The 24,473-nt window shown below is 38.6% G+C and overlaps 3 protein-coding genes across 5 annotated transcripts; 2 read left to right on the forward strand and 1 right to left on the reverse strand.

Moving 5' to 3' along the window:
- The first annotated feature begins 4,064 nt into the window (after positions 1 to 4,064).
- LOC309720015 (uncharacterized protein) lies at positions 4,065 to 13,752 on the forward strand. 3 transcript variants are annotated; one of them, XM_082556538.1, is made up of 9 exons: positions 4,232 to 4,583; positions 5,100 to 5,148; positions 5,408 to 6,553; positions 6,902 to 6,940; positions 8,973 to 9,141; positions 9,708 to 10,745; positions 10,839 to 10,994; positions 12,348 to 12,437; positions 13,051 to 13,752. In XM_082556538.1, the coding sequence occupies exons 5-9, from the start codon at positions 9,103 to 9,105 to the stop codon at positions 13,369 to 13,371; spliced, it is 1,644 nt and encodes a 547-aa protein (XP_082412664.1). In that variant the 5' UTR covers positions 4,232 to 4,583; positions 5,100 to 5,148; positions 5,408 to 6,553; positions 6,902 to 6,940; positions 8,973 to 9,102; the 3' UTR covers positions 13,372 to 13,752. The 3 variants fall into 3 exon arrangements, with proteins under 3 accessions (XP_082412665.1, XP_082412664.1, XP_082412666.1); XM_082556539.1 differs by lacking the exons at positions 4,232 to 4,583; positions 8,973 to 9,141 and adding an exon at positions 4,065 to 4,221; XM_082556540.1 differs by lacking the exons at positions 4,232 to 4,583; positions 5,100 to 5,148; positions 8,973 to 9,141 and having other exon boundaries at positions 6,394 to 6,415.
- Positions 13,753 to 17,475: 3,723 nt separating this feature from the next.
- Positions 17,476 to 21,325, reverse strand: hint1 (histidine triad nucleotide binding protein 1). The gene is made up of 3 exons (XM_082557052.1): positions 21,157 to 21,325; positions 17,919 to 18,023; positions 17,476 to 17,764 (listed from the first exon to the last, which is right to left on the reverse strand). Exons 1-3 carry the CDS (start codon positions 21,265 to 21,267, stop codon positions 17,600 to 17,602), a joined length of 381 nt encoding a protein of 126 aa, XP_082413178.1. The 5' UTR covers positions 21,268 to 21,325; the 3' UTR covers positions 17,476 to 17,599.
- Positions 21,326 to 21,427: 102 nt separating this feature from the next.
- Positions 21,428 to 24,369, forward strand: lyrm7 (LYR motif containing 7). The gene is made up of 5 exons (XM_082557053.1): positions 21,428 to 22,103; positions 22,232 to 22,304; positions 23,398 to 23,468; positions 23,556 to 23,637; positions 23,813 to 24,369. The coding sequence occupies exons 1-5, from the start codon at positions 22,086 to 22,088 to the stop codon at positions 23,881 to 23,883; spliced, it is 315 nt and encodes a 104-aa protein (XP_082413179.1). The 5' UTR covers positions 21,428 to 22,085; the 3' UTR covers positions 23,884 to 24,369.
- Positions 24,370 to 24,473: the final 104 nt, after the last annotated feature.

Consider the following 24,473-nt stretch of genomic DNA (forward strand, 5'->3'; position numbering starts at 1 on the left):
TTCTTCTGTAATAGATAACTATACACTATCATTGCAATCTACACTACAGCTCAAAAGTTTGAAGTCAATTTTCACCTGGTTTATAACCATGTGATCAGTCCACACAGCAGTGATGGTTACTAAAAATGGGCCCATGTATAAGTGTGTAGACATTTCCTAATGCATCATGGGTGATTTAACTTAAATGATTCATTGAACACACATCTGTGAAAACATTACTGATAAGCTTTGTGTAATATTATGTTAAAGTAAATGTAAGTTATTAATTAAAAGACGACTGTTTCAGTCTGACCACAAACTTTTGAGCAGTAGTGTGTGTTGTATGCATGTGTCTGTCTGTATCTGACCAGGATTTTGTCATCAGTGTCAACAAAACGCTCAATTTTTTTAGCCGCGTTTGTCGTCAAAATTGAGTTGGAGTGTTTAGCTCTGATGGCAATCTCTCCCTAACAAGTCCACTTTATTGCGTGCTCATTTTCTCCTATTAGTGGCTCATAGGAGTCTAACTAATGAACTGTATGCATGTTTCCTAATCTGTCACGCTTATCAGTGGCTCATGGTTGCTTAAGGCCTATGTCTGTACTTGACCACAGAGGCAGAGCATCATTCAACCTGCCAGCTGCCTATCTTGGGAGCTTTTCAAGGATGACAGACTCCACTTTCTCTGCAGCAAGACAGCTCATAACTTTTTTACAGTGTCTCCCTGTCCTCATACTTCTATATATTCTTCTGTAATAGATAACTATACTTTATTATTGCAATCTACACTACAGCTCAAAAGTTTGAAGTCAATTTTCACCTGGTTTATAACCATGTGATCGGTCCACACAGCAGTGATGGTTACTAAAAATGGGCCCATGTATAAGTGTGTAGACATTTCCTAATGCATCATGGGTGATTTAACTTAAATGATTCATTAAACACACATCTGTGAAAACATTACTGGTAAGCTTTGTGTAATATTATGTTAAAGTAAATGTAAGTTATTAATTAAAAGACGACTGTTTCAGTCTGACCACAAACTTTTGAGCAGTAGTGTGTGTTGTATGCATGTGTCTGTCTGTATCTGACCAGGATTTTGTCATCAGTGTCAACAAAACGCTCATTTTTTTAGCCGCGTTTGTGATCAAAAATTGAGTTGGAGTGTTTAACTCTGATGGCAATCTCTCCCTAACAAGTCCACTTTATTGCGTGCTCATTTTCTCCTATTAGTGGCTCATAGGAGTCTAACTAATGAACTGTATGCATGTTTCCTAATCTGTCACGCTTATCAGTGGCTCATGGTTGCTTAAGGCCTATGTCTGTACTTGACCACAGAGGCAGAGCATCATTCAACCTGCCAGCTGCCAATCTTGGGAGCTTTTCAAGGATGACAGACTCCACTTTCTCTACAGCAAGACAGCTCATAACTTTTTTACAGTGTCTCCCTGTCCTCATACTTCTATATATTCTTCTATAATAGATAACTATACACTATCATTGCAATCTACACTACAGCTCAAAAGTTTGAAGTCAATTTTCACCTGGTTTATAACCATGTGATCGGTCCACACAGCAGTGATGGTTACTAAAAATGGGCCCATGTATAAGTGTGTAGACATTTCCTAATGCATCATGGGTGATTTAACTTAAATGATTCATTGAACACACATCTGTGAAAACATTACTGGTAAGCTTTGTGTAATATTATGTTAAAGTAAATGTAAGTTATTAATTAAAAGACGACTGTTTCAGTCTGACCACAAACTTTTGAGCAGTAGTGTGTGTTGTATGCATGTGTCTGTCTGTATCTGACCAGGATTTTGTCATCAGTGTCAACAAAACGCTCATTTTTTTAGCCGCGTTTGTCGTCAAAATTGAGTTGGAGTGTTTAACTCTGATGGCAATCTCTCCCTAACAAGTCCACTTTATTGCGTGCTCATTTTCTCCTATTAGTGGCTCATAGGAGTCTAACTAATGAACTGTATGCATGTTTCCTAATCTGTCACGCTTATCAGTGGCTCATGGTTGCTTAAGGCCTATGTCTGTACTTGACCACAGAGGCAGAGCATCATTCAACCTGCCAGCTGCCTATTTTGGGAGCTTTTCAAGGATGACAGACTCCACTTTCTCTGCAGCAAGACAGCTCATAACTTTTTTACAGTGTCTCCCTGTCCTCATACTTCTATATATTCTTCTGTAATAGATAACTATACACTATCATTGCAATCTACACTACAGCTCAAAAGTTTGAAGTCAATTTTCACCTGGTTTATAACCATGTGATCGGTCCACACAGCAGTGATGGTTACTAAAAATGGGCCCATGTATAAGTGTGTAGACATTTCCTAATGCATCATGGGTGATTTAACTTAAATGATTCATTAAACACACATGTGTGAAAACATTACTGATCATTTTCCTGTAATATTATGTTAAAGTAAATGTAAGTTATTAATTAAAAGACGACTGTTTCAGTCTGACCACAAACTTTTGAGCAGTAGTGTGTGTTGTATGCATGTGTCTGTCTGTATCTGACCAGGATTTTGTCATCAGTGTCAACAAAACGCTCAATTTTTTAGCCGTGTTTGTGATCAAAAATTGAGTTGGAGTGTTTAACTCTGATGGCAATCTCTCCCTAACAAGTCCACTTTATTGCGTGCTCATTTTCTCCTATTAGTGGCTCATAGGAGTCTAACTAATGAACTGTATGCATGTTTCCTAATCTGTCACGCTTATCAGTGGCTCATGGTTGCTTAAGGCCTATGTCTGTACTTGACCACAGAGGCAGAGCATCATTCAACCTGCCAGCTGCCAATCTTGGGAGCTTTTCAAGGATGACAGACTCCACTTTCTCTGCAGCAAGACAGCTCATAACTTTTTTACAAAATTACGAATAAACTGCATTTTTTAAAAGTACCTTTAACAGAAATGTAGACTGACAAGTAACTCAACCTTTAACACAGTGATCAGTAGAGAAGAAAGAAAATAACCCATTTCAAAATTTCTAGTTCAGATCAAAATTATTGTTCTGATTAAGGAAACAGTAAATCTGGCCACATTATTGTCCCGATCCTCCAATTTTCCCTTTCCAATGTGACTCAATAAAATTCAACTTTTTTTTAAATAAAAGCAGTTGCACACCCAGATATTTCTTACAGTAAGAATCCTCCAACAACCCTTTAAAAGAAATTTTTTTGTCTTTCCTCAATTTTGAGACCAACTGAACCCACAAACCTGAAGCTGCAGACCCCAAACTAACCAAATTTAATGTTTCCTTAATCAGCACAGTAATTTTTAAGTCTTTATGTGTTATGTTTACTCACAGTTTTGATGCTTGCTTCTTCGACTTGATCCACGATTAGCTCTGCACCATCGCTCTGCTGTTTTCTGTCTCCTCATGCTTCTCCTTCATGCGTCCTGTCCTCAAATATAATCCAACCTGCCTCCTTGTTTCCTCCTTGACTTGTATTTGCAAAATTTCCAGTTAAATTAAGAGTAATCCAGAAAAGTTTTCCTGCTTCAAAAGCTCTTCCAGTTGCCTGTCTTCTTGTCCTCCTTCAAATGTGCATTTTATGTATTTGTATTTATTTGACTTCATATTGCCATGGCAACATAACACAGAGAATCATGGTAGATTAAAGCAGGTGGTTCTGTCCTCTACAGAAATGCTGGTGTTCCATAGTGATTTAAAAGTACACTGTAAAATGTAATATTGTGTTTAATTAAAAATATTAAATAGGCTGAACTCAGTTTTTTTCATATTGCCATGGCAACATAACACAGAGCATCATGGTAGATTAAAGCAGGTGGTTCTGTCCTCTACAGAAATGCTGGTGTTCCATAGTGATTTAAAAGTACACTGTAAAATGTAATACTGTGTTTAATTAAAAATATTAAATAGGCTGAACTCAGTTTTTTTTATCAATTTGTTATTAGAACTCGATTTAAATAAGTTTTACCAGTACATTTTATGCAAAAACGCTGATAAACTCAATTTATTTGAGTTGTCTTAACTTAGAAAAACTAAGTAAGATGGAAGTTTTTCTTCTCAGTGCGGAAGGATGAAAGATGTGTTTTGAAAATGCCACGTCACTACCGTCCTCCTCCCTAGCACGGATCAGTCCGCATGTTCATGGTGCCAGCATTTTTTATGGAATATGTTGAGCAAACCTAGAAAAGCGTCAGCTCAAGAGATTATTGTTGTCATTGCTGTGGATCTTTACCTGATACACTGACTTGGTGAGTAAATGTTTACTCTTATTCAAACTGATTTTGTGGCTTCTCTTAGTTTAGCACCAGGTTTATAATCGTGCTAGCTAGCTAGTTAGTGTTAGCCTAGCGTTGCTGCTGCGGCTGGGCTCATGTTACTTAAAAATTAACACCACAGCCTTAAAAACCTTATATAAAAATATGTCTGTGAAATTTTCTGTTGATTGTTTGAAATAAAAAAAGTGAGATAAGAGCCCAGACAAAATTCTTCGGAGGGGGGTTTGAAAACAATAAGCCAGGACTCGCGGACTCTTATCAAGCCTTGACCTCCCGGTCAGCTATTGCGCTGGTGGATAACAGAGCTCTCCGAAAACGTGGAAGCACTTTTGCAAGTATGTGATATTTTGATAAATTAAGTAGATATTTGAGCATTACACAGCTACATTCTCCGCTGAAAATATCTTAAAAGGTTATTTTGTGACCCAAAAAGGGTAATCTGGGGAAAAGGAGGATCGCATATGTCGGCCACGGTTGTCGGAGCCTGCGCTACTTGTAAGCGCGGCAATGGCGGAGGAGCGCAGCTAAAAAACTTATTACCTTTTCTGGGTCACAAAATCAACTTTTAAGATATTTTCAGGCGAGAATGTAGCTGTCGAAAGTTCAAATATCTGCTCGATTTATCAAGACATCACATATTTGCAAAAATGCCCCGACGTTTTCCGAGACTTCCATTTTTTTTCATGCTTTGTGGCACCTTGAACATCTGTGGCATCTATTAATGTCAAATCTAGCCTTTATTTAACAACATAAGCAAACTCTGTGACAATGATTGCACAGCCATTAAGGATCAAATCGGTTTCTGAAAAATGTTCTGTTTTTTTCTCCCTCTGCTTGCTTCTGTCTTTGAGGCTCGGGACCAGCACTCCTGCTGTTGGACAGAAAGACATCAACTCAGTAGTAAGTATTTTGGTTTTCCAATATATTAGCAACTGTCAGTGACATTTATATTAAAATGATGCTTTCATGACATTATTGTGTGTTGGGTGGTGGTCACGGCTATCCAGATTGACAATTGGGACATTGAATATCACCTCTCCGGTGGGGAGGGAGCCTGAGATTGTCCAAATTGGAGTCTGTTTTATACCAAATGCAGAAAAAAATGTTTTAAGAAAGCAATTAAGTTCATGTTCCAAAAAATATGATTGTTTGCTTGCAGGACAACAGGAGAGATGAGTCCTCCGTCACAGATGGTGTGGTCAGTGAAGATGGTCGCCTGCAAGTTCAAGCTCATTGCATCTCCAACCCACATCCACTGCCACTGTACTTAAGGGAAGTTAAAGACTTTCTTCTGCACCTACATTTGGGTCACCTCGATCCATGATAGTCATTCAGGCAATAATGCCTGGACTGGAAACAAGCCATCCTTAAAATATTACAACATTCCAGCTCATGTGTTGGAATGCAAAACAAATGTGTTGTTTAAATTAGAGACTGCATTTGTGACAGAACAACAAATATTTTATTTTGATTATATAAGTAATGTAAGTACAAAACAAACTTGTGGTAGGCCTAAACTTATTTTCAGAATAACTAAATCTGAGACTTTGTTTCATTGTAAGATTATAACAGTGATGGCAATATAATTGTTTGTTGTCCAGCAGAACAGTGTCCAGTATGTTGGCTGTTATACTTTGTTGTGTTTGAAAATAAAAGTTGGTCTGATTTTAACATCCTTACAAAAAGTGTTGTTAATTATTTTTAATCATATTCAGGTTACCACGAATTGTTTTTCATTTAGTTGAACATGAAATGTTTGTCAGTACACTGGAAAAAAATGTTTTTTTGGCCCTGTAATTATTATTTCAATTAGCTATATAAATTTTACAAAAAAATACAAATTCAGTGCTATTACTTTAAAATAGCAGTTTTTCTTGTAGTGCATTACTTGAGGATTGTTTGTAATTATGTGTCCTCAGTTTTGTATGTAAATTGAATCATTCGATCCAAGTAATATTCACTAAACCAATTCATTGGCTTAATTAGTTGATATTTCCAAGTAAAATGTAATGGAGTGACATCAGTGAATATGGCCACCTTCTCTGCATTCGGAGCATGACGTCAAAGCCCCTCCCCACATTTGAGCGGTCTTTCTTCAGACATACCATGGTTCACATTTCGACAGTTGGCAGACTTGACGGAAATGGGAAGAAGTAGAACCATGAATGTAAGTTTTAAGCGGAACAAACTTTGTACGTTCCTGTTGGCTCACCTACTTAAGTCAGTTTCTCCGCACTGAAAGAAGCTGCGCTAGCAAATAGTGTATTTTCCTGCTAGACTTGCTGACTAACTTTCCTGGCAGGAGGTATGTCCAGAATTTCCCACAGCACTTTACAGCTTAGATGGCCACCTAAACAACACACGCCTGCTGCCTTAACTAACGTCTTTGTGAATAAAACGACCACGGTCCAGTTTAAAATAATTGCTGCACAGCTGCCATGAGGTGTATTTTGAAAAATAACAAAACAAAAAACGATATACGCACTCGATTTCACTCAAGTCTTCATATTGACCTGTTTTAAATTTGCCACCGAACTAACATATGTAAAAAAAAAAAATAATAATATCAGTGTGCATCCTTGAGTTAGTAAAAATTAGTTGAAAAGCATATAGATAACCTTTTTTTTTTCTTTTTCTTTTTTTTTTTTTACAGAACATAGGACCTTCTGACTGCTAATTTGAACTCCACAAGGTAAGATCAAATTAGTAACGATTAGGTTTAACTTGTCACATAATTTGTCTGTTTAAGGTGCCACAACATGAGATGGATGTGTAAGATATGTAGCTTTGAGTCAGAGAAGAGGTTGGGATTGTTAAAACACTACAGACTAAAGCATGGAAATGGTGGTCGCAGCCAGTCAGTCCCTTGTCTTCACACTGATTGCCCTTGCTCGTTTAAAACATTTAATGCCCTTAAGACCCATTTGTCTCGACACCATGTGAAGATGGTCACACAAAGTGGACCTCTTTCATTTACTTGTCTACTTTGCTGCTCTGTTTTTTTTTTTAATTCAGAGAAGCAGTATTTTGAGCATCTTAACAACCACTTAAGGAAGTTTGAAGTAGTTGCATGTGTCTTCAAAGACTGCAACTTCAGTACAAATATTTATTCCACCTTTGCTACACATAGACACAGAAAACACCAGTCACACACCCTTGAGGATTTTAAAACTGAAGTATTAAAAAGCAAACCTAATGAACCCATGTTTGCTCAGGATGAGACCTATGTGGAAGAGAGCTTAGAGCTTTGGGATGGGGAACCACAGGAGTTGTCTCAAGATATAAAAGAGAAATTTGGCCATCTATTTTTAAAGTTAGAAAGCATGTTCAATGTCCCAAACAAATGCATTGATGAAATGGTAGATGAGCTTCAGTTTATATCCACCTCTGCATCTGGTCCACTTTTAAGAGATGTGGTGGTGTCCACCTTGAAAAGCCATAACTGTGATCTGGATCCAGCCATTATCTCAGATTTAGTGAAAAATCTTTGTGAGACACACCCTATAAGTACTGCCTTGGGGACAGGTGGCCCTTTCACAACTTATTACAAGAGAAGAGAATTTATGAAGAAGCATTTTTCAGTTGTTGAACCAGAAGAACACATACTTGATAAAAAAAAAGGGCAAAACCTTCCAGTATGTCCCAATATTGCCCTCCTTGGTGCAGGTCCTAAGTAAGTCTTTTCAAGAAAACACATTTGAAGGTGAAAAAAAAACTGAAAATGACTTTAAGTACCAGACATTTCGTGATGGATCTCACTATCAAAACAACAAGTTTTTCTCTGTAGAGGAGAACAGAGTGAGTCTCATCCTGTACATTGATGACTTTGAGGTATGTAATCCTCTTGGGACATCTCGAAAAAAGCACAAAGTCACAGCTGTCTATTGGGTGTTGGGAAACATTCCGGTGCAGTTACGTTCCACATTGACATCAATCTACCTTGCAATTCTGTGTAAGGCTGAAGACACCAAGCAGTTTGGATTCCAGCGAGTTTTAGAGCCACTGTTAACAGATATCCAAAGCTTGGAGAAAGATGGTCTTTTTGTTCCAGCGTTAGGGAAAGCCATTAAAGGGACTGTGGTCAGTGTGGTGGCAGATAATTTGGGGGCGCACTCTGTGGCAGGATTTGTCGAAAGCTTTGCAGGGTCATACATCTGCCGGTTTTGTGTTGGGGAGCGATCCAAGTTTCAGTCCAATGAAGTGAGATCTGGGTCTTTTCATCAAAGAACCAAAGATCAACATACACTGCATGTACAGACAGCTGTGTCTAGTCCAGATCACCCTCATTGTTATGGTGTAAAAAAACAGTGTGCATTGTCAGAAAAACTTGAGCATTTTCATGTTACATCTGGTTACCCTCCAGATGTTTTACATGATCTGCTGGAGGGCATTGTTCCAGTGGAACTGGCTTTGGCATTTGATAACTTGATCAAGAAAAAATATTTTTCTCTCATGGAACTGAATGATGCCATTTCCAATTTCCCATACAAGTGGAGTGATAAAACAAATCGCCCTCATCTCATTCCTGCTAACTTTTCGACTCGAAAATCAGTAGGGGGCAACGCACATGAAAATTGGTGCTTATTACGTCTTTTGCCTCTGATTATAGGTTTAAAAGTACCCCAACAAGAGCCTGTATGGCAGATGCTGATGACACTGAAAGACATTGTGGACCTTGTCATGTCTCGAGCCCATACTGAAGAAAGCATTTGCTATCTTGACAGCATCATTTCAGAACACCGAAGCAGATTCCTTGATGTTTTCCCCCAACATAAGCTCATTCCCAAGCACCATTTCCTTGAGCACTATCCTCAGCTCATTCGGGAATTTGGCCCCCTAGCTGCCCTCTGGACAATGAGATTCGAGGCCAAACACAGCTTTTTCAAGAAGGTGGTAAGACACACTGGTTGTTTCAGGAATATTTTGCTGTCTCTTGCAAATAAGCACCAGCTCATGGTTGCATATCATCAATCACATTCTGTCAAACCATCACTTGCAGTCACAAAAACAACAGAGGTCTCTTTAGATGTGCTTAAGGATGATCTAAAAGACCTGGTGAAATGCAGATTCCCTGCTGTTACAGCTGTGCATGTTGCCAATAATGTGTGCAGTTTAGGCACCAACTATGCAGTGGGAATGTTGTTGTGTTGTGGTTCCACTGCAGGACTGCCTGACTTTTCTGAAGTGTTACAGATAATGGTGATTTGTAACAAACTGACTTTTTTCGTGAGACAACAAAATACATGGTACAATGAACACCTGAGGAGTTATGAGCTGGAGAACACAGTGAGTGTGCAGTTACTTGAGCAAAGAGAGCTTAAAGATTTTTATCCTTTGGCTTCATACACCCTTGCAGGAAGACGCCTGACAACTTTAAAGCACCACATTTGCCTATCTTTTTGAAATGTGAGGAGAGAAGCTTGTGAATAAATGTCTGTATTTCTCTTCTGTTGTTGCAGCTTCTTCCTGTTGATATGGCACCCTCAGCGAAACTGCGGATAATTTTTGGGGAGGATGATGTCCACAAACTACTTTTACCTGCAGGCATCCCAAGCACACTTCAGGACCTCAATGATGTTCTTCGAGAGACATTTGATATTACAGGACCATTCACTGTTATGTACCAGGACATGGATTTCGATGGTCAGTTCTTCACTTTGACCTCGATTGAGGAAGTACAAGATAAAGCTAACCTCAAAGTAGTAAAAACTGAACCAGTAATCTTAAGTCTCACTACTGTGGACATGTCAGAAGTCGAATCTCCAGTTCCACTATCTACAGAAGCAAGCTCCTCCTCATCTGTATGCGACACAATCCTGTTGTCCTCCCCAGATGAGAGTGGACCATCCTACAGGTCTAAGCCATGGCCATTTAAGTTTGAAATACCAGACTTCTCTTATGATATAGACCTTGCACTGGAAGCAGGAAAGCAAGCTTATGAAAATGATGGCACACTTTTGAACAACCCAAGCGTAACTAGTAGCATTCTTGAGAAGCTTGCAGAGACTATATTTGGCTTCACAGCATATCCAACTGGTGTCCAGATTTTAGCTGTTGCTGAAGCCTTGGTAGCAAAATACCCATGCCTCAAAGAGCCAGGGTCTTTTAATGGCCTATATGGTTGGCAACAGAGGATAAAGTATAAAATGGGCAACTACAGGGCAAAGTTAAGAGGTCGCCAATTAGCCATTCCAGAGCTCGAGGTGAACACACTGAAGAGACGATGCTCCAGTGAAGAGGGTTCACTTAAAGGCTTTAAAAGGGCCAAAAAAGCTGAAGTCAACTATCTGCCACCACTGCCATTCGGTGAGACTGAGGAAACCTTAGAGATGGAGAGACTAGATTTGCTGAAGGAAATGAAGAAGAAGAACAATGAGAGGGCAATTAATGAGAAAATGGAGAAGTCTTTCGCTATGAGAAGAAAAGAGGTTGTCAAGGATTGCCCCGCAATCCAAGACCTCTTAGAGAGGTGGCCTTCTCTGTTCTGTGAAAATCAGGTAAATCCAGTTCTTGTTCATGCAGCAACTAAGTGTATGTGAGATCTCATGAGTCATCTTTGACATGATTTTGTGTTTTATCTCTCATTTCAGATCAAAGAGGAGTTTAAGCGAATAACCACAATCCATCTGGAGCGAACGTTTTTGTCCAGATTGGACGGGTACACCACCAAACTCCTGGAGATATTTCGAAGGAAGGGCGGGACTGCAGGGACCAAAATAAAACCAATGTTGGACTCACTCAATAAGGTAAAATTTTAAATTATTTTAATTACATAATCTAATGGAAAAGATGAGGTCATACACACTGAGAATGTATCACTCTTATTTAAAGGACAAGTTTGTTATTTTAAACTTAAAGCTTTGTTTTCAGATTGTTTATGATGAAATCGAACGATTTTGATTGAAATTTGGACACATGCTGCTGGCCGGAGCTTTTTTGGTTTCTGTGGTAGCACACCCCCACCTCCACAATGGCTTCATACAAAGACGTGAAACTCACCGAGTGGTCAGGGGTGTTCACTGATATGTTCACACACAAATCGTTGCAAAAATGCTTTCCAACAGGTGTTTTACCATTTGTTGTAAAACTGGACCTATTTTTTCAAACGCCTTACACCTGTACATTCTTCCGCCGAGAGCTTGAATAATAGAATGGAATAGCGGCGGACTAATACCGTACATCACAGCACATCTAATACAAGTCAATGGAGTTGGACAAAAACTACAATAAAAACCAGTTGGAAAGTATCTTTTGCAGCGATTTTTGTGTGAACATATCAGTGAACACTTCTGACCACTCGGTGAGTTTCACGTCTTTGTAAACGACAGTTTTATGCGTTTTAGGAAGGATTGTTCCAGTGCACCTATGAAGCCATTGTGGAGGTGGGGATGTGCTACCACAGAAACCAAAAAAGCTCGGGCCAGCAGCATGTGTCCAAATTTCAATCAAAATCGTTCGATTTCATCATAAACTGAAAACAGGGCTTTAAGTGTAAAATACTGAACTTGTCCTTTATTCTGATCAGTGTCTGTGTTGGCTGAAACTGTTCTCCTGATCCTGACACTGTGGCCACAATTAACAATTTATGCACATGATTGTCTCTACAAGTGTATACAAACCTGTCATCTCTCCCTTAATATGCGCTCAAAAGCAGAGAAATTTACAGAATTTTCAAAGTGACCCTCTGAGTGCAGCGAGATCCCTTCCTGCTGCCCATAGACTCCAATACAATTATTTCCCAAAATATTACTCTTGTGTGTGGGAATTCCTGTCCTTGACTGGTTAATATTGTGATAGGAGGTACTGATATGTTGCAAAAAATTCATTTGCATGTCCAGTGATGAGGCAGAAAACTTTCCTCACTGGGCAGAGACAGTTTCTGGACCCACAGATTATGACATGCACTGGACTCTTGTCTTAACACACATCGTTGAGAAATTCATGTTAAGTTGTACACTTCACAACGTTAGAATGTAGCTGCAGGCTTACATTCTCCATGGGTAACTTTCTGTTTACATCTGTATGTGCTGTTATGTATGTATGTTACATATGTTATGTTGTGTATTTTCTGCAAAAAATTTTCTTTTTGGGTTTAATAGCATCATGTCGATGGCAGAAGGGACATTATCATTCGTTGCTTAGTTGAGTATCTTGGAGAGAGTGGAGAGGAGCTGATCAAAGACCATCAGGTATCTGATGATCATAATGACTGTATTAAAATTGTCTAACCTTATAATCTGGTCTTCACTTGTGATGATATATTGAAGGTCAAAGATTCTCTACACGTGATGTTTTTTAAAAAAGACTCAAGATTAATATTTTCAATCAGGCTTTTAACTAATTTCTTAAATCTTTATGCTCTTACCCTTTATTTTTTAAATCATATTTAATCTTTATCTTATCTGCCTTAAACTTTAACTTGCCTTTTGTCTGGTTTTTTTCTGACTATTTAACGATCACTTATTAACTTTATTTTATGAGCAAAAGAGTATTTAATTTGATTATACCTTTATAACCTATTTTAATGATTTAATGGTTCTGGACTACCAACACGCGTGCCGTCCCATGGACAGCTCCAGGCTGGATGGCCCCCAAAAGGGATTTTCTTTGTCTCAGGGTCAGCCTCTGTGAAGCACGTTCTGTAACTTTACGTATGAAAAGTGCCATATGAATATTGTTTGATTTGAGTATACTAAATTGAGTATACCTCTTTTTTATTTTTACATTTTTTTTCTCTTAACCTTTTCTTTTACTTGGAATCTATTCTAGTTATTTCTAATTGTGGTTTGTTTGTTTTCACAGGAGGACGTCAGCCAAGAAGCATTGAAAGAGGACTGCAGTAATCACATGATGAAGATCATCGTAATCCATCCCAATGTGGCACAGGAAAACCAAGATCCTGTGAACGTGTCGGTCATCATTGAGGGGACAGAAATTCTGGAGGACTGCGGAAGTGTGACAAACGCTTGCCTCCTGCTCATGGGTGTCATCTATGCTGTCAACTTAAGTTACCCACTGAAACTGAAATATACGTTTGAGGCATTTCAGAAGCTGTTTCTTGAGCTTGACATCCTTAAAATGTCACCAAAGGTCCAGTCTCTCCACAAGAAACTTTTAGCGTGAGTGTTCCAGTATTATTTGTGCTTTTGTCCAGTACAATTAATTTGTTTGCATTTTGTCTGTTTTCTGACAGTAATTTCAAATGTTGCTCAGTTTTATACAAGTTCTTTCTGTCCTGAACGTTCTGAGAATGTCTGCAAAGGTAGTGATTGCAACTGTTAATGGACAGAGTTGATGTATGTGTTCTGAAAGTTGATTAGAAGAAAGGGGACAGTGCACACTGAGTTTTTGAATAGCATGTTTGTTTGTTTTTGTATATGTGTATATGCTCTGTTTTGAAATTTGCGATCAAGAAGTTCTATGGCCATGTTTTTTGTGGTTATAATGTTATGTAGATATTTTAAATATATCTATGCCATTTCAACTGTGAAATAAGTGTCTCTTAAGCTGCAAATATTTGTTTTGGAAAATATTGATTTATTATTTAATAGAATAATAAGAATATTTATTCAATTCGATTAATATTAACTAGTACATTCATAATAAATATTACTTAATAATTACATAGAATATAACAAAGAAAAGATGAGTAAGAAACACAAAGAAATATCAGCAATGTTCACTTGGGTTTTGTAATTGGATGCAATGGTATTCTGAGTAAAAGTTACAACCTATAGATGAGTATTGCCAGTGCAATTTACTTGTGTATTTCACATAAAAAATAGATGGTTCTAGTAAGTAAATATTACTTAGAAATAGCCCGAGTAAAGATTACAAGCACTTTCTGTGTGGAAAAAGTTGCCTAGCTTTTTTTAAGTAAATGTCACTCCAATTTTTTTTCAGTGTAGGTAAACAATTAGCACTGTACAGTCAGAAATATCAAGTTATTCTTAATACTGCAGACTTGCAATATTAGTCATCTTAAGTAAGCTTTACTTAGTTTTTTTTGAGGCAATGAGTTTCCTTAATTTTTTTGAGTTCTGGGAACTAACAAGGCTGTACAGTGTACTCAAAATGAGTAAGTTGCCCTAACTTGGTCATCTTACGTAAACTTGATCCAATTTCTTTTGAGTTCTGGGAACATATGAGCTTGTACGGAGTACTCAAAATAAACAAGTTGTCCTAATTTAGTCATTTTTAGCTAAGCTTTATTCAGTTTTTTTGAGGCAACGAGTTTCCTCAATTTTTTTGAGTTCTGGGAACGAATTAGATTTTACAGTGAAGCAGCCATCGGGAGATGGGCATACTGTGGCGACACAGGGATAGATGCAGTCATCAACAATGTTCAGGCAGGCTGTGATGTCAAGAAAATATCCCCCACATCATTACACCAATACAAGGCACATTCTTATGTTTACTCCAAATTCTGATCCTACCATCCCAATGTCTCACCACAAATTGAGATTCATCTGACCGGGCCACATTTTTCCAGTCTTTTGTTGAGCCCGTGAGAACTGTCTTTGTAGTTCCTGTCCTGCACTAACCGCACCTAGTTCAGTTGTTTGCATGTGCATCTAGAGATGCTCTTCTCCAAATCCACAACCTTGGTTATAATGAGAAACTACTTGACTTAATATTGTTTTCCTATCAGCTTGAAGCAATCAGGCATTTCTCCACTGACTTCTGACATAAAAAAAGGGATTTTCACCCAGAGAACTCCCACTGCTGGATATTGTTTTTGGATCATTCTCTGTAAACCTTAGAGATGGTTGTGGTTATGTGGGGAAAATCCCAGTAGATCAGCAGTTTTTTGAAATACTCAGAAAAGCCCATGTGGCACCAAATTCCATCTTCGAAGTCACTTAAATCACCTTTATTCCCCATTCTGATTCACACCTTGATCGTGTGAGTGTATATAAACAAGTCCCTTTTTAACATAAACCTGGCTTATCCCAGACTCTTAACCACAAAGAAAAGGAAATGCATCTCCAGTAACAACTGAGAAACATCCCATGACTGTTGGAAGGTGAGCCTAGGAAGCCTAGAACTCAAAAAGTGATGTGACAAAAAACAGTAAAGAAAAAACAGGTTGTTATTTAAAGGATTAAACTCTAACTTGCTTTTATCCTCACTGTATTTACATTTGGAGCTTATGCTCATGTTTCAGCCGTTTTAGTAACCCGTCTCAAATTGTCCCACTTTTACTTTTTGGGGTTTAGTTAACCTGCACAGAAGTAACGTGAGCACTACTGATTAATGAGGAACCTGTTGTTATTCCTCCTTAAAAAAGGAACTCCTTTACAGTCAGTTGAACTATCATTTTTACTGAGTAGAATTGCCATTAATAGTGCGTCAACTGAAAATGCAAATGATACAACTACTCGCTTTGTGATGCCTGAACAGTTAGACATTTGCATGTTCAGCTGTTGTAATCTACAAGAACTATATTCAAACTACAATACATCAGTTTTTTTTTACATGGTACCTGGCATCCAATTCTTTTTAATTGATGTAGGAGGTTTATACAATTTATCCCACTAATAAATTCAGAATTCTCACATCTCTTCTCAGACTTGTCAGGTTTGTGGCTGGGGGCCTGAATAAGTGCAGTGCTGAGGTCATTTGGATGGGTACCTCTTATATTTTGGCTAAAAGTTGTTCTCTTATTAATGGATTCCCAAGCCTCTTACCCCTAATATTAATCTTACAACCAAGTTCCAAACACTAACCATAACACTAAATTATTTTCTTAACCTTGAAACCAGTGAGGGCACGCTTTATTTTGGCCCAAAGATATAATCACTCTATTGATCTAAAACTCAGACTGGTTCTAATATTTTTATTTTTCCCTTGGTTTTCTTGTGACAGATGACTTTACTCATGTTGTCTAGGAAAGTGGTTTATAAGAAAGCTGAAACCCACACTCTAACCGTCCCACAGTCCCATTTTGAGCAGGAACGATCCCTCATCCTTTCAGCTGCACTCCTTTCAACCACGAGAGCTACGGTTGTGGTCAGGTTTGCATACAGTCATCATGGGCGTCCTCATTTTAATGATTTCTTTGAATTGTTTTTTGTTTTTCCCAGGGTGGAGCGATTGTACAGCATACATCTTTAATGACTTTAAAGAACAAGAATTGGATGCACGAGTTTGAACTTATTTTGGATTTTCTCTAATCCACACAGGGTCAAAAGTATACACAGAAGCTCAAATACACTCCTGCTAATTTGTGGACAAATGTCCCTTAGCAACTTGAACCTTGGCTAGGTGCTTTTGGCAGCAATTAATAAGCTTCTGGCATAATTCCAGCCAGATATTTGACCACTCTTGGGTAAATTTGGTGATTTCCTGACACAGACTGGGTTTATAAGTGTAGACTTCAGAAGGCCATTTCAGAAGTGTAATGTTAGCCCATAAAATCCATTTTAAAAAACAGTTTGGGATCATTCTCCTGTTGGAAAACCTGTGTCCAAGTTTCAACCTTCTACCTGTTGATTTAAGGTGAAGACCTAACCATGATGCTACCATCACCAAGCTTGACTGGTACACTACTCTTAAGTTTAAAAGGCTCACCTTTACACCTCCAAACACACCTTTTGTCATTGTGGCCACATTTCTTAATCTTTGTCTCATCTGACTATAAAACATTTCTCCAGAAGGTATTTGGCTTGTCCATGTGGGCAGCTGCGTATTTCAGTTGAGCTTGAAGGTGTCAATTTTGAGGCAGGGGCTTTTTACTTGATCAGCATCCTCTCAAGACAGTAGTACTGGTGTTCCAGTAATTTCCAGTTTATGGAAGACCTGGATCCAATCTAATGAGTGCTGTAAAACAATTCCTTTAATGCTGGCAAAGACAAACTACTAGTTGTAATCAGTCATGATCACTTTGGAGTCTTAGCATTAACAAGTTAAAGGACAGTGCAGAACCTTCAGCACCACTTTAGGATTATGTATGTATAGATTTGAGCCTGTCAGTACAGTTTTGACTCTGTGTAGATTAGAGAAAATCAGGTATGCTGTACAATCATTCAATCCCTGGAAAAAGAACAATGCAAAGGAATCATTAAGTTATCATGACTATATGCAGACTTCTGACCGCAACTGCTCGTCTTTCAGTTAAAGGCTTGTAAATGACATTACTGCTAACCCCACTGAAGAACACGATCAAGCTTTCTATTAAAAAAAAAAAAAATGTCCGGTTTAAGAATAAAGACAAGCCAGCACGAGTGGTGTTGTGATGTGCCTTTTAATTCCACAGATATATTTTGGCTTGATCAGATTTAACAGCACTGGTAATCAGACAACAGATGTGAATATGCATGGCTGGATGGTGGGTGCTGGAAGCTGAGCGTTAGCCAGGAGGCCACCCCATACTGCGCCCACCGAGAACGTGGATGTGGATGTGGTACACCGACTGGCCTCCGTCCGGCCCATCGTTGATGATAATCCTGTAGCCTTTGGAAAGGCCGGCATCTTGAGCACACTTCTTTGCAACAATCAGCATGTGGCCCAACAACTAAGAGACACACAGAAAGAATGACTTGCATTAAAGTATTAAAAAGGCAAATAGTTCCCCCTAGTGATCACTGATAGAAATATGCCAGGGAAATGATAGTGTGAGATTGTTTATAGTTTATTTCACAAGCAAAAGTCATTACAATGATACTTACCGCAGCATCGTCATCCTCGGCTTGAGAGAGCTGAACAATTGGCTTTTTTGGGACGACTAGGATGTGAGTGGGAGCCTGAGGTGAGACATCAGGGAAGGCTACACACTGAGAGCCAAAGCAAGAAATTAGAAAACAGAATTAGACTGTGCACAATCAAAATTGGAAATAACTGAAAGTTAGCTGAAAACAAAAAATAAAAATATAATTAAAAAATGATAATAACTCAGGTCTTAATAGTACTTAGATAGTTTTACGTGTTTATGCACACCCCAGTATTTGGAGTTAAACACATTAAGGCTGCTTGCTTATCTCAAAGTCATAGTCATGAATATTTGGTCAATACTGAAAATTTTAAACACACATTTTGGAAAAACAGATTTATTAAACTTTAAAAAAAAAAAAACAGGAATAAAATTGTCTTTTTTAGGCTAATTTCCATCAACTCTAATTGTAATTTCAGCTCTAAATGAGATGATCATGAGTCACACTCATTTTCTTCCCCACAGCAGATAACCTGCCTCCACCCTATTCCAAGCATCCTCCTCTGTCACACCAACCCTCTGCATGTTCTTCTTTATTAAATCTAATTTCTGTACCTCCTCATCACTCCCAATGAAGAATCTCATCTGCACCTCTAGCTCTACTTCCTGCCTTTTTGTCAGTGCCACTGTCTACGAACACTACATCACAGCAGGCCTCACTGTCATCTTGTAAACCTTCCCTTTCAATCTTGCTGCTATCTTTCTGTCACAAATATCTGAAACACATCAAAGAAAGCAGAATGGGGCACAACAACAAATGTCGACTTCGACAAAATTGCAACTAAAATTCAACTAGTGGCACAGCCCAAGCCTTAATGTGACACAATGTTTACATGTTTTTGTTGCATTTAAGGCGTACAAAAATGTGGAATCTGTAAACATGACAGATATAAATTATCTGGAGTCATCAACTATAGCTCATTACACTGGGAATACAAAGCAGTTCCAAAACTTAGAAATAAAAATAAATATTGCTTTTTTTTTAACGCTTTGATTCCCCATTTCACTAATGTCTGCTGCAAATCACTTGATGTTGCTTTATTGTAGGAACCTCACCTTTTAATTTTCCTTGTCTTGCTCTAGCCTACAGCGGCTACATGTTTAACGAGTCCGCAAACAAACAGCACTGGAGTGAACCTTGTCACTTCTTGGTGCAAAGCCAACTATCTGTAACTTCAGACGCTGTGTTGCAGCAAATATGGCTATTTTATAAACTTGCAGATTCTTCTGATGTATTTAGGGTTGCCAACCGTCCCTTAAAATACGGAATCGTCCCGTATTTCGAAACAAAAGTACACGTCCCGTGTTGAGCTAATAAGGGACGCACTTTGTCCCGTAATACAGTGAGAATCAAAAGTAGTCTATAAATGTTAATGGAATTAACACTTTGTTTGAAAACATAATTCCCAGCCCCTCTCCTGCTTTGTGACCAATGAGCTGACAGCACACTTATGACAATTCGAGTATGACAATTCAGATTACCGCTCATCTCATTGGTCGAGGAAAGGTCGCTTGCGGAGAAAATACCGGAAGACAACAGATGACCACAACAAGAAGCATGGCCAACAGGGGAACAAACGCCGACTCTGCGGTGCAAGTCTCGGATGACAGTACACCTAAAGCTGGGCAGACACTGTGCGGTTTTTTTTCAGTCACGTTATTCACCTCCTGCTCAAACTGCACGATTGACTCGCAGGGGTTAGAAGTTCGTATGTCACGATGTACTCTCACACTATACGGCCCGATGCTCTGATGCGACCTGAGAGCTCACACTGTGCCTCCATAACATGAAGGTTATAACAGAAAATCTGTCGCTCGCTCTCTCTGCCTTTCACTCACACAGACACACCACCACCACCAACTTTGCTAAATTGCTAATGAAAAACATGATCAGGCAGCTGTGATTAAGCAGCAGTGTAAATCCAACTATTTTCACGGTTGTTGTGGTCGTGATAATTTTGTGATGCCACATCGAAAAGGCTCGGATGAGCTTTCCAAAGTTCTACAAGTTGTGCCTCCATCGCTTGTGTCCAGATCACACGCTGCACAGCCGTGCTGCTCCGTCTTTTTCACCAACGTTTACGTTTGCGCGTGAGCAGTGTGAGCCCCTGTGGTGAGACCCTCACGAGCGATTGATGATCGGGAGCTGGTCGTGAGGTGTTAATCACTTCTCTTTACCCCACGTATACTACACGACGCACGATGAAGGCCAAAATCGGTCCGATCACTCAAAAATCGGCTCAAAATGGGCCAAAAATCGCACAGTGTGAGCCCAGCGTTAGAGCAGCAATGTTTGTTTCCCTCAGAGAAAGGGAAGAATGGGAAAAGGAAAACACCTGGCTGGAAAACGTTAATATGGGCATGTGCAGTGAATATCAGCGCTATGTGGCCAGAAGTGTGATAATATAATTTATTTTGTGTAATAAACAACTCCAAGGATAGATGATTACAACAAATTGATGACTAATACATAAAAGTAATACATAGATGAATAATGATGATGAGTTAAGATGCGTAATCATGGGAACAAGCGGGTTTACAAACAGGAGCAGCTGATTAGCATTAGAAAAGCTGAAATAATACCTCAACTGAAGCCAATTGTACTAAATGCACTAAATGTGCACTGTTACAAGAATATTTTTCTTTCTATTGTTTTCTATTATTTTAAGTTAAGCAGGACAGAGTCCTTTTAAAGAAAGATTTACTTATATTCTCAAAAGTTAAGCATGACAGGCTTCTGTTTAAGAAAGAGACCTGTTTTACTGTGTTAATGTTGTCATTTTGAGCTAAAAATGAATGGCTAAATGATCATTTGTTTCACATGTGTTCATATCACAAAGAATAGAATATGCATGTACTTAAATCAACTTCAAGTCAAATGGTTAAAAAAATAATTTCACACACAAAAAAAGAGCTAGAAAATTCACCACACTGGGAAGGGTGAAGACAACTGGGTCGCCCGGCCCTGGCCACGAGGTGTCCCTTATTTATTTTTCAGGGAGTTGGCAACCCTAGATGTATTACATGATTTCTGCAAGCTCTGCTGCAGCATTTTTAAATGCAAGTAGGCACAAAAACAGCGTTTCTGCAACGCTGAGTTAGCATTAGCTGAACGCCTCCTGCAGGCAGTTGCGGAGCCACGATGAGAAACATTCAGACTTTAAACGTCCTCGTGAATCAAAGTGATGAACGCATACCTGATCGTCTTCATAGATTAGGTTGGCAGGAATCTCTTTGCGTACAATTTTTCCAAATATCGTATCTCCGCCCGGCTTGGCGGTCTGCGCTTTCGCTGTTTCATCAGCCATGTTGACGCAGATGAGCCACGGCTCCCCCACGCAGCTTCCAGTGTCACTAAAATCAGAGCCGATCTATGATAAGAGCCACTCCAATTCCTGTTAATGCCACTGTACAGGCTGCAGTTCAGACAGAGGGGCAGCAGAGGGCGCACGTCCCTCAGTGGATAAGCGTGGACGAAGCTAAATGGTGAAAGTAATTATTTACACCTACTTCCTGATTTAAAAACTTACTAAGTTATTTATTTTTCGCAAACACGGTTTCGATTATACACCCGACTTTAAATAAAACGAGACTCGTGTCCTTTATTCTTTAGTACAATGAAAAACATCGTTGTGCTAGTGAAATGTTAATAAATGCTAGCTTTTACGAGTGCACAAATCCATAGACGTTAGAGGAGCAGTTACACCACACCAAAAAACAATACAAAACGTGTGTATAATAAGAAACGTTAGAAGTTTTCTCTAGCTGCTAGCTTCACTCCCCTATTCAAGACGGCAGTAGCCATAAAAGTGACTCATGGTGCCGTCCAGAAAGTTCTTTTTACTCCAACAGAAACCTGTAAAATATCCAAGAAATGGATTATATGCACCACAACATTTACACTTTTGTGTCCGAAGGGAGCTCTCAGCACAAAACACAGCTCACCAGTGCCCCCCATAAAATGGGAAATCTAGAGAGAGGCCGTTCTCAATCGAATTAGTAGCTCAGTGAAACTACTCTGAGCCCTCATTGGCTACAATCACAGCTTCATTTCCAGCGTCGGCTCTGATTGGGCTCTGACATATGTGACGTCTCCCTACATCGGAAGTGAACACAAGAAGGCAACATGGGCACTCGTTTGAAGGTTAGTATGGGATATTATCGTCTTTTTAAATACCTTTATTGCAACATTGCTTGCATGTTACTTGAAATTGCAGGTGACTGGTAGCATCATTCACAGCTGTTATAAAAGCTGCCTGTTTGTGAATACAGGTTCTGGGCGTTTTTAAAACGCTACACAGGACCAGGATGGCTGTGTTCAAAGATGATGACCGAGCACTGACAGGTGAGTCTGTGAGCAGTATCTTGGACTGATAATTGATGCTTATCAAACAGGAGATGAGTGAACACATGCTCAGCATTCATCAAATGGGTCATTCCTAATGTTCGGTGTCATATGAGCCCCATGAGCGTGTCTTATATTATTAACCCCTCTCTACCATTAAATTGTTTTTATATATATATATATACCTAAAATTATTTATTTTTTCAGCTGGACAAACAGCCTAAAATGCCATGTCCCCAGACGTCTTTGTGCAAGTTCAATTACCAGTTTAAGTTATAAAAGTCAAAAGTACAATTTGCAGAGTGGCTGCAATCACAGCAAAGAAAGATGTCGCCTTAGGGCTTTTCACATAAATCCATGACTTTCCATTGAAACCAGCGTTCCACTCTGTTCAGATTGTATACATCCTCATCATTGAAAGAGTGTCCAATGGCCTATAGGTGTAAATAGACCTCACAGTCTGTTTCGATACTCATGACCCATAAGAGAAAACCCTTAGTGATCCCTTAGGCAGCATTTGTCCTTCTTCCCTCCTGGATAGCCTGGAGCTTTCTTTAGGTGTTTTCCCAACTTTGACATATGTCCAGCTGGGATAACCACATTTACAGGGCTTTTTTAAATGTGATGTTCTTCTGCTTGTGTGGCCGCTGTATCTGAGGGAATGAGTGACAAAACAATTCTCCTGAAAACGTTATGTCCAGATCAACTTTTTGGGATTTCCTTACCTGAATGATTGAGGATGAATCAAGACTCTCTCATAAGCATTTTTTCCATGTTTTATTATGGTTCACCAACATGTTAAAGCATAAAACGTCCACCCTGTTATTCTTATTTACAGTGTAAACTGATATTTAATGTAATTTTGCATTGTATGGTTGATAAACATGTGAAAATCATCTGGATTACATCAGTAATGAGGGCCGTGTGTAATAGCAGCATGTACACAGAGTAATAGAAAGGTTGCATTGGAGAGATTTATTTTCATCTAATGAGTGTAAATGAAACCTTTTTTCTGAGCCTTTTGCTGTGAAGTCAAATTAGAACTGCAGAATTGCTCAGGTGACTCGAAATATGTTTGTTTTCTTCTACAAAGCTGCACGATTAAAGATCAATGAGGAGTTTCGGAAAAACAAAAATGAAACGTCAGAAGAAAACATCCAGAAGGTACTGTGAAGCATTTTGATATTTGAAAATAAAATTGACTTTATTTAACTTCTACTTTTACTTTTTTTTTTTTTTATATATATATAGCTGATTAAAATGGGCTCAGACGTTGACATCGTCCTTCGACAGAGTGTGGTGCAAATGGAACACGTAGCAGAAGATAAGCTGTGTATGACATGATTTGTCTTTTCTTTTCTTTTTTCCTTTTTATTAAGGAAGTAGCATGTGCATGCAAAGATTACTCATACATCAGGTATCATAATGTATATACTTGCTAATGATTTTTTTTCCTCTAATGATACGATTGTGTTTTTTGTTTTTTGTTTTTTTCTCCTCACTCTCAGTGCTTCGGCCCAGAAATGACCTTCTGCTAGAAAACGTCCCCTATTGTGACAAACCAAGGGAAAAGTCGTGACAAACCATTTGATAACTTCATGATCACCAGGAAAGAGACTATATATCATTTGTTGCCTTTTCATCTTCAGTTTGGCTTTATAGAAGGAACATTAAAAAAATAATAAAATATAAGATCATCTCAACACTTTTGATTCTGCAAGGATCTACTTCGTTCTGTTTCAAGGAATCTGTGCTGGGAAAACTGGATCGTGTCATTTCGTGTACAGCATGTTATGAAATGGAACTGAAACATTATCTGCTGGCTTCTTCATATGATTGAATCAAACAAGGGGAAAATATTAATTTGCTGGTACTGTAACAAATGTAAACTGTTATCTGATTAACTACAAGTATTCCCAGAGTGTCCCAGACTTAATTTGCTGTTACAACCACAGACAACAAGAATCAGCTCTGCTTTAAAGCCACAAAAAGAATTATCTTTGAAAACCTTTGTAAAAACCTCTGTGTGAAATATATCTGTAATAAAGGATACCTTAATTTAAAACATTGTTGGCATATAGCAGATTGTAGATATGACAATATGGAAATGTATTTTACAAGTTTATAGTCTGTCTGCGTAAAACTACATATCCCACAATGTCCATTAAA

Source organism: Aulonocara stuartgranti (assembly GCF_965226115.1).
Source record: "Aulonocara stuartgranti genome assembly, chromosome: 13".
Lineage (NCBI taxonomy): Eukaryota > Metazoa > Chordata > Actinopteri > Cichliformes > Cichlidae > Aulonocara > Aulonocara stuartgranti.

Coding starts and splice junctions, on each gene's coding strand:
- LOC309720015 (XM_082556538.1), top strand. CDS start 9,103: ATGAGATTCGAGGCCAAACACAGCTTTTTCAAGAAGGTG. Junction 10,995..12,347: donor TGTTGGACTCACTCAATAAG/GTAAAATTTTAA, acceptor TGGGTTTAATAG/CATCATGTCGATGGCAGAAG. Junction 12,438..13,050: donor AGCTGATCAAAGACCATCAG/GTATCTGATGAT, acceptor TTGTTTTCACAG/GAGGACGTCAGCCAAGAAGC.
- hint1 (XM_082557052.1), bottom strand. CDS start 21,267: ATGGCTGATGAAACAGCGAAAGCGCAGACCGCCAAGCCGGGCGGAGAT. Junction 18,024..21,156: donor TAATCTATGAAGACGATCAG/GTATGCGTTCAT, acceptor TTTGGCTCTCAG/TGTGTAGCCTTCCCTGATGT. Junction 17,765..17,918: donor CCGAGGATGACGATGCTGCG/GTAAGTATCATT, acceptor TGTGTCTCTTAG/TTGTTGGGCCACATGCTGAT.
- lyrm7 (XM_082557053.1), top strand. Junction 23,469..23,555: donor CAGAAGAAAACATCCAGAAG/GTACTGTGAAGC, acceptor ATATATATATAG/CTGATTAAAATGGGCTCAGA. Junction 23,638..23,812: donor CGTAGCAGAAGATAAGCTGT/GTATGACATGAT, acceptor CCTCACTCTCAG/TGCTTCGGCCCAGAAATGAC.